This window comes from Gorilla gorilla, chromosome 15 (assembly GCF_029281585.2).
Source record: "Gorilla gorilla gorilla isolate KB3781 chromosome 15, NHGRI_mGorGor1-v2.1_pri, whole genome shotgun sequence".
Taxonomy (NCBI): domain Eukaryota; kingdom Metazoa; phylum Chordata; class Mammalia; order Primates; family Hominidae; genus Gorilla; species Gorilla gorilla.
This window is the reverse complement of record NC_073239.2, coordinates 71,958,992-71,973,118: the sequence shown is the minus strand read 5'-3', so window position 1 is coordinate 71,973,118 and position 14,127 is coordinate 71,958,992. Positions and strand designations below refer to the sequence as shown.

The window sequence follows — 14,127 nt, the reverse complement described above, 5'->3', positions numbered from 1 at the left end:
ACCAAGGAGATGCGTGTTCCCTTTCCGGCTTATTGTCTGACAGACCCTCTGCCTTATCCCGCTGGTGTCACTCGGGTGGGGGAAACCGGGCTGCGGAGAACGGGCCCTGGAGGAGACTAAGCTCTCTTCCTATCCCTAGCCTCGCTGCTTTTCTCTCTTTTGAAATAATAAGACTGGCTTTTATAAAACATTTTCAGGTGGGTAAAGGAAAAGATGCCTGCCACACGGAAGCCAATGAGATATGGGCATACAGAGGGACACACGGAGGTCTGTTTTGATGATTCTGGGAGGTAAGGTTCTTTGAGAAACAGAACGTTTTAGGTGCAAATGTTAAAACATTTATCCTTAAACTTTATATGTGCAGTCAGCTGAAAATGACTCATGCGGATAGAGGAATAATGTTGAAATCTAAAATGGCACACATATTTCTTTAGATTTATTGTTTGATTCGGGCCGTCATGGTAGTTGTAGTATATCGACAAAGTTATCATCGTACTTCCAGAGGAGTTGGAAAGATGCGAGCTTCTCTCCATATATTTTCCCCTTCCCTGCATCTTACATTATTAATTTTGTCAGATCACTAGATAATGCCTACCTGTCAAATTCGGTGGCCTGTTCTGTTTGGAATGATATCCTTCCATGCCTTTAGCGATGCTATTTCCTTTTTTGCTTATTTTTTTTTAACTTTTTGACGGCTTAAAACAATTTTTTCCTCTGATTCCTAAACTATAATATTTTCCTACGGTTATTCTGGTCCCTTTTATCTTTCCAAGTCCCATTCTTATGCACTACTGCTCGATTGCACGGCTTCCACTGTCGCTTCTATGTTGATTGATTCATTGAAAAAATACTTGTGTGTCTCTTTTGCTGGGGACTAGAGATAGAATAGAGCGAACCAGACACAGTCTTTTCCTCCTTTGAGCTTAAGGTCTTTTTGGATTGACAGGCATTGAACACAAATTAATCACAAAAATAAATGTGTATTTACAAACAAGTAATATGTGCAGTCATAAACATGTATGAGGAGAAGCTCATCTAGTTAAAGGAGTCAGGGAAGGCTTCTTTGAACAAGTGTTTCTTGAGACGCCATCTGAAGACGGAGCAGGCATTAAGCAGTATAAAGAGATGAGTGGTGGTGGCGGTGGGGTGGTGATGTTGGCATGGTAAGCAGAGGCAATACTGTGTGTAAAGGCCCAATGGGGCCAGGGATCATGGTATGCTCAAAGAACTGAAGGAAAACTAGCCTTACTAAAATGTGGAGAGTGATGCAGAGTTTAGTGAGAGATGAATCTGTGAAGTTAGGCAATGGATGTCCTATCCAAGACCTTCTGGACTTTATTAAGGAATCTCGTTTTATCCTAAAAGCACTGAGAAGGTATTAAAGGCTTGAAGCAGAGAGATGTGATCAGATTTGTTTTTGAGAAAATGCATGGAGGATGAATTGGAAAAGGAGCACTCATGGATGCAGAAAGACTGTTAGAAGATACCTGTATTAGTTTGGGTAAGTGTGATAGAAGCTTGGACTAGAGTAAACATGGGTGTGTAGAAAAGAGGATACATTCAGGAAATATTTAAAAAGATAGTCAACAGGATGGATCAGATATTAAGGATGGAGAAAGAGGCAACAGGGATAACGTCTACATTTCTGAATGTTACAGTTGAGAAAGTGATGCTTCCACTTGCAAATAACAGGAACACTTGAAGAAGGGTGTATTTCAGAGGTAGAGCTGTGGGTGGAGATTGAGTTTGCGTTTGGATGTGATTATTGTAGGATTTCTTTGAGATATTCAACTAGAGGGATAAAGTAGACAGTTGGATAAATGTGTCTCAAGCTCAGAGAAAAATGTGAGCTAGAGATAGAAATATACAATTGACCCTTAACATGAATTTGAATTGTGTATGTCTACTTATACGTGGATTTTTTTCAATACACATATTAGAAAATTTTTGGCAGTTTCTAACCATTTGAAAAAACTAGCAGACAAACCATGTAGCCTAGAATTATGGAAAAATTAAGAAAAAGTATGTCATGAGTGCATAAAATCTATGTAGATACTAGCATATTTTATCATTTACTACCATAAAATACACACAAATCTATTATAAAAAGTTAAAATGTACTAAAACTTAACACACACAAACATTTCCAGACCATCCGTAGTCAAGAGAAATGTAAACAAACATAAAGATGCAGTGTTAAATCGTCACTACATAAAATTAACTGTAGTGTATACTGTATTACTGTAATAATTTCATAGCCACCTCCTGTTGCTATTTCGGTAAGCTTAAGTGTTGTATCTGCTTAAAACACTGTATGAGGTTGTATCTGCTTAAAACACTGTATGATGCTCATGAGCAGTTTGTCTCTCCAGTAAATTGCCTATCTCAGTAAAAAGACATCTCTGGTGGTTCTCATATATTTTTCATCATGTTTAGTCCAATGCCGTAAACCTTGAATAACACCATGGGAATCATATGAAGTGCCACTAGTGATGCTGGACATACTCCTAAGAAGCAGACAAAAGTCATGACATTAAGAGAGAAAAGTTGAATTGCCTGATATGTACTGTAGATTGAGGTCTGCAGTTGCGGTTGCTCACTATTTCAAGATAAATGAATCCAGTGTAAGGACCACTGTGAAAAGGAAATTTGAGACACTGTTACTGCAGCTATGCCAGCAGGCATGAAAACCTTGCACTTTTTGTGAAATAACTTTATCTTGTATTGAAAACGCAGCTTTTATGTGGGTATAGGATTGCAATAGAAAGGCATAGCTATAGACTCTAATGTGGTTCCAGAAAAAGTGAAGTCATTATCTGACAACTTAAAGTGAAAGGTAGGTGAAGGATCTAAAGCTGGAAAGTTTAATACCAGCAGAGGATAGTTTGATAATATCAGAAAGAGATTTGGCTTAGAAAATGTCAAGATGGCCGGGTGTGATGGCTCACACCTGTAATCCCAGCATTTTGGGAGGCCGAGGTGGGTGGATCACCTGAGGTCAGAGCATGCCCAACGTGTTGAAACCCTGTCTCTACTAAAAATGCAAAAAATTAGCCAGGCACAGTGGCAGGCACCTGTAATCCCAGCTACTCAGGAGGCTGAAGCAGGAGAATCACTTGAACCCGGGAGGTGGAGGTTGCAGTGAGCCAAGATTATGCCATTGCACTCCAGCCTGGGGATCAAGAGCAAAACTCCATCTCTTTTTTTTTTTTATTTTTTTTTTATTTATTTTTTTTTTTTTTCACTTTTGTTTTTTTTTTTTTTTATTGATCATTCTTGGGTGTTTCTCGCAGAGGGGGATTTGGCAGGGTTACAGGACAATAGTGGAGGGAAGGTCGGCAGATAAGCAAGTGAACAAAGTTCTCTGGTTTTCCTAGGCAGAGGACCCTGCGGCCTTCCGCAGTGTTTGTGTCCCTGGGTACTTGAGATTAGGGAGTGGTGATGGCTCTTAACGAGCATGCTGCCTTCAAGCATCTGTTTAACAAAGCACATCTTGCACCGCCCTTAATCCATTCAACCCTGAGTGGATACAGCACATGTTTCAGAGAGCACAGGGTTGGGGGTAGGGTCACAGATCAACAGGATCCCAAGGCAGAAGAATTTTTTCTTAGTACAGAACAAAATGAAAAGTCTCCCATGTCTACCTCTTTCCACACAGACACGGCAACCATCCAATTTCTCAATCTTTTCCCCACCTTTCCCCCCTTTCCATTCCACAAAACCGCCATTGTCATCATGACCCGTTCTCAATGAGCTGTTGGGTACACCTCCAAGCCGGGGTGGTGGCCGGGCAGAGGGGCTCCTCACTTCCCAGTAGGGGCGGCCGGGCAGAGGTGCCCCTCACCTCCCGGACGGGGCGGCTGGCCGGGCAGGGGGCTGACCACCCCCACCTCCCTCCTGGACGGGGCGGCTGGCCGGGCAGAGGGGCTCCTCACTTCCCAGTAGGGGCGGCCGGGCAGAGGCGCCCCTCACCTCCCGGATGGGGCGGCTGGCCAGGCGGGGGGCCGAACCCCCACCACCCTCCCGGACAGGGCGGCAGGCTGGGCGGTGGGCTGACCCCCCCACCTCCCTCCCGGACGGGGTGGCTGGCCAGGCGGGGGGCTGCCCCCCCACCTCCCTCCCGGACGGGGCGGCTGGCCGGGCGGGGGGCTGACCCCCCCACCTCCCTCCCGGACGGAGCGGCTGGCCGGGCAGAGGGGCTCCTCACTTCCCAGTAGGGGCTGCCGGGCAGAGGCGCCCCTCACCTCCCGGACGGGGTGGCTGGCCAGGTGGGGGGCTAACCCCCCACCTCCCTCCCGGACGGGGCGGCTGGCCGGGCGAGGGGGCTCCTCACTTCCCAGTAGGGGCGGCCGGGCAGAGGTGCCCCTCACCTCCCGGACGGGGCGGCTGGCCAGGTGGGGGGCTAACCCCCCCACCTCCCTCCCGGACGGGGCGGCTGGCGGGGTGGGGGGTTGACCCCCCCACCTCCCTTCCGGACGGGGTGGCTGGCCGGGCGGGGGGCTGACCCCCCCACCTCCCTCCCGGACGGAGCGGCTGGCGGATCAGAGGGGCTCCTCACTTCCCAGTAGGGGCGGGCAGAGGCGCCCCTCACCTCTCGGACCGGGTGGCCGGCCAGGCGGGGGTCCGAACCCCCACCTCCCTCCTGGACAGGGCGGCAGGCTGGGCGGTGGGCTAACCCCCCCACCTCCCTCCCGGACGGGGCGGCTGGCCGGACGGGGCGGCTTGCCGGGCGGGGGGGCTGGCCCCCCCACCTCCCTCCCGGACGGGGCGGCTGGCCGGGTGGGGGGCTGACCCCCCCACCTCCCTCCCGGACGAGGTGGCTGCCGGGCGGAGATGCTCCTCACTTCCCAGACGGGGTGGCTGCCGGGCGGAGGGGCTCCTCACTTCTCAGGCGGGGCGGTTGCCGGGCGGAGGGGCTCCTCACTTCTCGGGCGGGGCGGTTGCCAGGCAGAGGGTCTCCTCACTTCTCAGACGGGGCGGCCGGGCAGAGACGCTCCTCACATCCTGGACGGGGCGGCAGGGCAGAGGTGCTCCCCACATCTCAGATGATGGGTGGCCGGGCAGAGCCGCTCCTCACTTCCCAGATGTGATGGCGGCCGGGAAGAGGCGCTCCTTGTTTCCTAGATGGGATGGCGGCCGGGCAGAGAGGCTCCTCACTTTCCAGACTGGGCAGCCAGGCAGAGGGGCTCCTCACTTTCCAGACTGGGCAGCCAGGCAGAGGGGCTCCTCACATCCCGGATGATGGGCGGCCAGGCGGAGACGCTCCTCTCTTCCCAGACGGGGTGGCAGCGGGGCAGAGGCTGCAATCTCGGCACTTTGGGAGGCCAAGGCAGGCGGCTGGGAGGTGGTTGTAGCGGGCCGAGATCACGCCACTGCGCTCCAGCCTGGGCACCATTGAGCACTGAGTTAACCAGACTCTGTCTGCAGTCCCGGCACCTCGGGAGGCCGAGGCTGGCAGATCACTCGCGGTTAGGAGCTGGAGACCAGCCCGGCCAACGCAGCGAAACCCCGTCTCCACCAAAAAAATACGAAAACCAGTCAGGCAGGGCGGCGCGTGCCTGCAATCGCAGGCACTCGGCAGGCTGAGGCAGGAGAATCAGGCAGGGAGGTTGCAGTGAGCTGAGATGGCAGCAGTACCTTCCAGCTTCGGCTCGGCATCAGAGGGAGACCGTGGAAAGAGGGGAGAGGGAGAGGGAGAGGGAGAGGGAGAGGGAGAGGGAGAGGGAGAGGGAGAGGGAGAGGGAGAGGGAGAGGGAGAGGGAGAGGGAGAGGGAGAGGGAGAGGGAGAGGGAGAGGGAGAGGGAGAGGGAGAGGGAGAGGGAGAGGGAGAGGGAGAGGGAGAGGGAGAGGGAGAGGGAGAGGGAGAGGGAGAGGGAGAGGGAGAGGGAGAGGGAGAGGGAGAGGGAGAGGGAGAGGGAGAGGGAGAGGGAGAGGGAGAGGGAGAGGGAGAGGGAGAGGGAGAGGGAGAGGGAGAGGGAGAGGGAGAGGGAGAGGGAGAGGGAGAGGGAGAGACTCCATCTCAAAAAAAAAAAAAGAAAGAGAAAAGGTCAAGATGGCAATAGAATCAGCTTCTGCTGACCAAGAGACAGCAGATTCCCAGACACCATTACGAAAATCATTGAGGAGAAAGGACATCTGCCTGGACAGGTTTTTTGTTTGTTTGTTTGTTTTGTTTTTTTGAGATGGAGTCTAGCTGTCTCCCCGGCTGGAGTGCAGTGGCGCGATCTTAGCTCACTGCAACCTCCACCTCCTGAGTTCAAGCGATTTTTCTACCTCAGCCTCCCGAGTAGCTGGGATTACAGGCGTACACCACCACACACAGCTAATTTTTATATTTTTAGTAGAGACGGGGTTTTGCCATGTTGGCCAGGCTGGTGAACAGGTTTTTAATGTAGACTAAAGTGCCCTATTCTGTGGAGGGAAAAATGCCACAAAGGACATTTATTAGTAAGGAAGGAAAGTGAGCACCAAGATTTAAGGCAGGAAGGCTAACTCTAATGTTTGGTGCAAATACAATCAGATTTGTGATCAGAACTGCCATTATTTATAAAGCTACTAACCCCCGGGCCTTGAAGGGAAAAGATAAACTCCAGTCTCTTAGTTGTATAACAAAAAGACCTAGACAATGAGAACCTTTTTTTCTGGATTGGTTTCACTGATGCTTTGTGCCTGAAGTCAGAAAGTATCTTGCTAGTAAGGGACTGCCTTTAAAATTCTTTTAATGTTGGGCAATGCCCCTGGCCACCCAGAATACCATAAGTTCAATACTGAAGGTGTCAAACTGGTATACTTGCCCCCAAACACAATGTCTCGAATTCAACCTCTAGATCAGGAGTTCATACAGGCCTTTACAGGCTCATTACATAAACTAATCTATGGAAAGGATTGTCATTGCTATGGAAGAGAACCCCAGTAGAGAGAACATCCTAAAAGTCTGGAAGGATTATACCATTGAAGATGCCATCATTGTTATAGAAAAAGCTCTAAAGGCCATCGAGCCCGAAACAAATTCCTGCTGGAGAAAACTGTGTCCAGACGTTGTGCATGACTTAAGATTGACAGCAGAGCCAGTCAAGGAAATCATGAAGGAGATTGTGGGTATGGCAAAAAAGATAGGGAGCGAAGTAATTTCAAGATATAGACCTTGGAGACATTCAAGAGGTAGCAGACATGGCTGGGCGCGGTGGCTCACACCTGTAATCCCAGCACTTTGGGAGGCCCAGGCAGATGGATCACTTGAGGTCAGGAGTTTGAGACCAGCCTGGCCAACATGATGAGACCCCAGTCTCTACCAAAAACATAAAAAATTGGCTGGGTATGGTGGCACACGTCTGTAATCCCACACTCCACCTTCTCTCAGGAGGTGGAGGTTGCAGTGAGCTGAGACTGTGCCGCTGCACATTCCAGGCTGGCCAACAAAGCAAAACTCTGTCTCCAAAAAAAAAAAAAAAAAAGGAACGCTAATAGACACTAAACTGAAGAGTTAGCAGAAGACAATTTGATAGAAATGAGTTCTTCCTAACTACTGCCAAGTGATAAGGAAGAAGATGTAGAAGAAGCAGTGCCAGAAAACAAATTGACTTTAGGCAATCTGGCAGAAGGGTTCTGATTATTCAAGACTGCTTTTGACTTATTTTACAACGTAGACCCTTCTATGTTATGAGCACTGAAACTAAAGGAAATGGTGGAAGAAGGATTGGTACTGTATAGAAACATTTTTAGAGAAATTAAAAAGGAAAAGAGTCAGACGGAAATTATGATGTGTTTTTATAAGGTCACACCAAGTATGCCTGCCTCTCCTGCCTCCTCCTCTACTTCCTCCCACTCTTCCACCTCTGAGACAGTAAGACCAGCTCCTCTTTGTGTTCCCCGTCAGCCTTCTCACTGAGAAGACGATAAGGATGAAGACCTTTATGATGATCTACTTCCACTTAATAAATAGTAAATATTTTTTCTCCTCTTTATGATTTTCCTGATATATTTTTTCTCTATATTACTGTATTGTACAGATACAGTATATAATACATAGACAAAATATGTGTTAATTGTTTATGTTATCAGTAAGGCTTCTACTCAACAGTAGGCTGTTAGTAAAGTTTTAGGATAATCAAAACTTCTATGTGGATTTTTGACTGTTTAGGGGTTGGAACCTGTAATGCCCATGTTGTTCAAGGGTCACCTTTACATCTTTAGCTGATACCTTCCAGAGTTCAGGATTGAGGTTCTGGCTAAGAATATAAATGTGAGAATTGTCCTTATAATATTTATTACTGTGAACTTGGATGAAGTCACCTAGGGAAGGAGTACATATAGGTAAGAAAAGAGGTTCAAGGGTACTCCAAAATATTCAGAGATCAAGTTAAAGAGGATCCAGCTAAGGAGACTAAGAAAGAGTAGCTAGAAAAGTAGAGAACGGAAAGACAAGAAGGGTGTTTAGAAGCCAAATGAAGTGTTTGAGGAACAGGAAATAATAGACTCTGTCAAATGATCCTGGTGAGTCAGGTTGAAGACTGAGAATTCACCATTAGATTTAGCAATGTGGAGGCCATTGGAAAGTTTTATGGAATGGTAAGAATGAAAACCTTGAAGTGGATTCAAGATAATGGAAGGGGAGGAATTTGAATTAGTGAGGTTGACACTACGTGGTTTTGATTTTGTCTCTAGTACCAGTGGGGTATAGAAAGTAATCAGTCACTACTTAAGAGGGCTGAAGAGGAAGCAGTGACCCCAGAAGAATGACCAGAAAGAAAGCTGAGTATATAGAGATTTTGCTGGTGCCTCACCATGAACCTCATGAGACTCAATGATTAAGAGTCAAGAAGAGGTGGTCAGATTAGGGAAGGAATGTTGCTCTCTGAGGATAGAGTCGAGGTAGTAAGAAATGCGTTGGTAATCATTGACTCCTTGAGGTTATGTCATAAAGTAGATGAAGTCTTGATATAATTAATCTTCATGCCCAGACACTGATAGCGGATTTCTTTTTTGTTGAGATGGAGTCTAGCTCTGTCGCCCAGGCTGGAGTGCAGTGGCACGATCTCGGCTCACTGTGACCCCTGCCTCCTGGGTTCAAGTGATTCTCTCTCCTCAGCCTCCCAAGTAGCTGGGATCACAGATGCCCTCCACAACAGCTGGCTAATTTTTGTATTTTTAGGAGAGACAAGGTTTCGTCATGTTGGCCAGGCTAGTCTTGAACTCCTGACCTCAATTGATCCACCGGCCTTGGCCTCCCAAAGTGCTGGGGTTACAGGCATGAGCCACCACACCCAGCCTTACTCTTTATTATTTTAAAGTAAATCCCATACATCTTATAACTAAAATCTAGTTTATTGGGGGTAGAACCTAGTAGAACAAAGCTTTAGCAAGAGTCATGAATCAAAAAAGAGAAGGCACAAATAAAATAATATTAGAGATAAAAAAGGTACAATATAGGCTTCAAAATACGTGAATACATTGACACCCTTATGCCAATAGTTTTGAAAATTTGAAACAAAGGTTTAATTTTCTAGGAATATGTAAATTAACAACTTACCCAGTTTACCTAAGAAAAAAATAAAAATATTTATTTACATTGATTATCCAAACATTAAACATATGATCTAAATGTTAACATATGTAGGATAATCATTTCTGGTACATATTTATGTGCTTTAATCAGTTTCTTAGCCTGTCTGTCCCATGGTATTGCTGATATTTTTCTGAAAAATATATTTTTAATACAGTGTTATTTTAATTTTTCTCATAAAAAATTAGCTGTAGCCTTGTTTAGAGTTGCATTTTATGCTGAATAAATTTGAAGTTAAACCTTCAATTCTTTTCTTTTTTTTATTTGTTTGAGTCAGAGTTTCACTCTTGTTGCCCAGGCTGGAGTGCAATGGCACCATCTCGGCCCACTGTAACCTCTGCCTCCCAGGTTCAAGCAATTCTCTTGCCTCAGCCTCCCAAGTAGCTGGGATTACAGGCATGTGCCACCATGCCTGGATAATTTAGTATTTTTAGTAGAGATGGGGTTTCTCCATTGTTGGTCAGGCTGGTCTCGCCTCCCAAAGTGCTGGGATTACAGGCGTGAGCCACCATGCCTGGCCTAGACTATAACATTTTTTAATGAGAAAAATGTTAGGTTCTAAGGTACTTGGCAGGCTCAGAGCAAATTCTACTAGCTGGGAGAGTCATAATTTTTAAGAATTTGTTTTAATTGAAATGGGTAAATACTTCAGCCTCAGTATTTTTATAGGTTCTGTCTTTTTATCTCCATTCAGGGTACGCTTCTTCAATAATAGGGTCTTCACTGTTTTTAAGGACAAAATTCATCAAGTTGTCTATGATTCTTTTGGATGTTTCACAGATTTTAAGCCTACTCTTTTATTTCATTCTGGCACAGAACATAAATTTATACAATTAAAAATAGGAGTTCTATCAAAAGATTCTTCCCACAAGTCAAGATATTCCAAAGTACAGTTACAGAATTTTAAAATGAAATCATTCACCATTTCAGCTTTTCATGTACAATTTGTTCAATTCTTATTTGCTTTTGTAGGGATAAATTTCAGTGTCTTCCTGTGCATAAGTTTTGTTTTCATGAATTGCATTTCACTAAAAGCTTCAAAAGCTTAAGTGTAATGCTTTGATTAAAGATGTCTGTTTTCAACTAAATGCAACTAAGATTTAGAGGACTTGTTTCTAATAATAATAATACCATTATTACAGTAGGACACTTAGGTTGTTTTACAGAGTCGCTCCTCAAAGGCTTAAAGATTTTAAAAACCTAATCACTCCAAGCAGAGGGAGAAAGTATGTCCTGCAATGCTAGTATTTTTTGTGTATTTAATTAACATTGGTTTGTGCGCTGCTGAGGTGGGAGGATTGCTTGAGGCCAGGAGGTCTAGTAGTTTTTCTGTATATCACATTGATTTGTGTGCAGCTGAGGTGGGAGGATTGCTTGAGCCCAGGTCAAGCTTGCAGTGAGCCGTGGTAGGGCCACTGCACTCCAGCCTGGGCAACAAAAACAGAAACAAAACATGTTTTTTTCAAAAATTCTGTTGTTCAGCAATTCTAGATATAAATAAAATCTGAAAATTTGACAAGTATGGCTTTTTTGTTGGTGTGTTATCTTGCAGCTCATTTGGATAGAATCATGAATTGTAATTCCAAATTCAAGTACTTTTGTGTTTCACAGATTTCCTAATATAGTAAGAACATTGATTTTTCTGGCTGGGTGCAGTGGCTTACGTCTGTAATTCCAGCACTTTGGAAAGCTGAGTTAGGCATATCACTTGAGGTCAGGAGTTCGAGACCAGGCTGGCCAACGTGGTGAAACCCCATCTCTATGAAAATACGAAATTTAGCCAGGTGTGGGTGGCGCGTACCTGTAATACTAGCTACTTGGGAGGCTGAGGCAGGAGAATCACTTGAACCTGGGAAGTGGAGGTTGCAGTGACCCGAGATGGTGCCACTGCACTCCAGCCTGAGCAACAGAGCAAGACCCTGTTTGAAAAAGAAAAAAAAGGAATATTGATTTTTCCTACAGCACTGTAGAAAACAATAAAATTAATATGTAGTTATTTGATACAATAAAGGATAAAACCATTTAGAAGAATGTTTAGACTACTCTAAAAGCACTTCTTTCACAGGACTGCTGAACTCTATTTCCTGCCAAAGTTTGTATTTGTATTACTGTAAAAATTAAGAATTTTATCATTAGTGTTAAACTTTTCAAATAAATTTAGATAGAATCCCCACTGATGTCAGATATTTCACTTTCAGCAGAATGAGCTTCCAGAAGATTTACTTTGTTTCCATGAACTGAAGAGTAAACTAAACTATTATTGGAATTAATACGGGTGATTTTCTATTTAAAACTCCTGATGACATTGATATAATACTTTTATCATTTAACTGTTTGAAAGTTCTTTTGCTGTCTATGGCCATACCACCCTGAACGCACCTGATCTCATCTGAAAGTTCTTTTGATAATGGAGACAATACATTAACAGTCACTTCGCTTTTTATGCTTGCACCAGAAAACTTGGAATGAAAAATGAACAAAATTATTTTAGAACAACTGACATTTCTTTTAATGCTGCACTGTCCAATACAGTAGCTACTAGCCACATGCAGCTATGTAGGTTTAAATCAATTAAGGTTAACTTCGTTAAAAAGTCAGTTTGTCTGTCACATTAGCCACATTTCAATTGCTCAGTACCAGGTATAGACCATTTTCATCACCTCAGAAAGTTGTTTTGGAGAGCACTGAGTTCTTAGCAAGAATCATGCTTCACAAGATATAAACTCACCTTCTGCAGGAGTAGAATCACAGTTTTTAGGCAGCCTTCTCAAGATAACTACTAACTTGAATAGATACTGATGCTTCTTCGGGACTTTTTTCTCGTCTAATTTTCCTGTGGTTGGTGTTATCACTATAGTATGACTGTAGCCCCGTGGTAAATGTCAACTAACATTTTATTCAAGTTATATTTTCATTATCAACTTTCCTGAGAAGAAGAAATTTAGTATTTAATCTTTTATTAAATACGTACTTGATATACTTTTTTAGCTCATTACCACTGAAAGGGTTGTGTTGGTTTTCATTTTTTTCCCAAAATTTCAAAAGTATAGCAATCAATAAAATTAATATGTAGTTAGTTATTTGATACAATAAAGGACAAAACCATCTAGAAAAACATTCAGACTACTCTAAAAGCTCTTTAGAAGACTGCTTAACTCTATTTTCTGCCTTTATTTCTTATTAATTCTACTATATTTCACTATAATTTTCCATTGGTCCCACCAACTGCCACCTGTAACTTTGTACATCTCCTCCAGTGCATCTGCTGATACACCAAGAAGCCCATCGGGGCTGGGTGCGGTGGCTCATGCCTATAATCCCAGCACTTTGAGAGGCCGAGGTGGGTGGATCACCTGAGGTCAGGAGTTCGAGACCAGCCTGGCCAACATGGTGGAACCCCGTCTCTACTAAAAACACAAAGATTAGCTGGGTGTGGTGGCGCACGCCTGCATTCCCAGCTACTTGGGAGGCTGAGGCAGGAGAATCACTTGAACCCAGGAGGCAGAGGTTGCAGTGAGCTGTGATAGCACCACTGCACTTCAGCCTAGGTGACAGAGTGAGACTCTGTCTCAAAAAAAAAAAAAAAAAAATTCCATCGGAACAAAAACGTGAAATACTTCTCTCATCACCATTGGGACTGAAAGAAGTAGCTATCCCTAGGGTTTTATGTCTGAATCCATTCCGTTTTTTATTGAATGCCTCACATGTCCCCGAAAGGATTTGTTAGTCACATTGCATCAGGAAAGGGTAGGAAAAGGGGAGATAGCTTATCACTAGTCATTTTACAGATTTAACCATGTGTTATGTATGTTATGTTACCAAATGAGACCATGGCAGAAGCTGGAAGTACAAAGAAGAGGTCTGCCAAACCCACCCTAGCCTTTTTTTTTTTTTTTTTTTTTTTTTGAGACAGTGTTGTGCTGTTTCCCAGGCTACAGTAGTACGATCTCGGCTCACTGCATCCTCTGCTTCCTGGGTTCAAATGATTCTCATGCCTCAGCCTCTGGAGTAGCTGGGATTACAGGTGTGCACAGCACTATGTCTGACTAATGTTTGTATTTTTAGTAGAGTCAGGGTTTTGCCATGTTGGTCAGGCCCCACCCTAGCCAATTTTGATGCAACTAATACTAATATGTTTTAAAGTGAAAATTCCTGGACAATGCCAGGCCAGTTGGACACATAAACCAGGAGTATCCCAGGCAAACTGAGACTTATGGTCCTCCTATCTACTCTCTATAGAAGGGAGCCTAACCACCTTACTCTGGCATTAAGATTATTCTAAATAGGTGACCTAGACTTCATTTTCCTTTTCCTTTCCTGGCTTGTCTGCTCCAGGTAAACTCCCCCGTGCTGTATTAACTATATTTTTTTTCATGTGGTTTTCTCTGGAACTGCCCTTGTCACCAGTCTTAGCATATCTAGTCCTGCTTGTTCTTTGACTTGCCAGTGTAAATACCATCTTTCTTATGAACCTTTTTGATTTTCCCAGGTGAGAATTAATCTTTTTCTTTTGAACATCCACAGCTGTTTATATAGATTTTTTTTTGCTGTTTATTATATGTTAT

The 14,127-nt window shown here is 44.6% G+C and overlaps 1 protein-coding gene across 3 annotated transcripts in view; it reads left to right on the top strand.

Annotated features, from left to right (window-relative positions):
• WDHD1 (WD repeat and HMG-box DNA binding protein 1) overlaps positions 1–14,127 on the top strand; it is an 89,662-nt gene that overhangs the window by 116 nt on the left and 75,419 nt on the right. For 2 of the 3 annotated variants that reach the window (XM_055361416.2, XM_004055198.4), the window contains exon 2: positions 198–290. In XM_055361416.2, coding sequence (XP_055217391.1) covers positions 214–290 — 77 coding nt within the window. In that variant the 5' untranslated portion in view covers positions 198–213. Of the gene's footprint in view, positions 1–197; positions 291–1,276; positions 1,502–14,127 lie in introns of those variants that run through there. The other variant, XM_063697851.1, reaches the window with a different exon arrangement.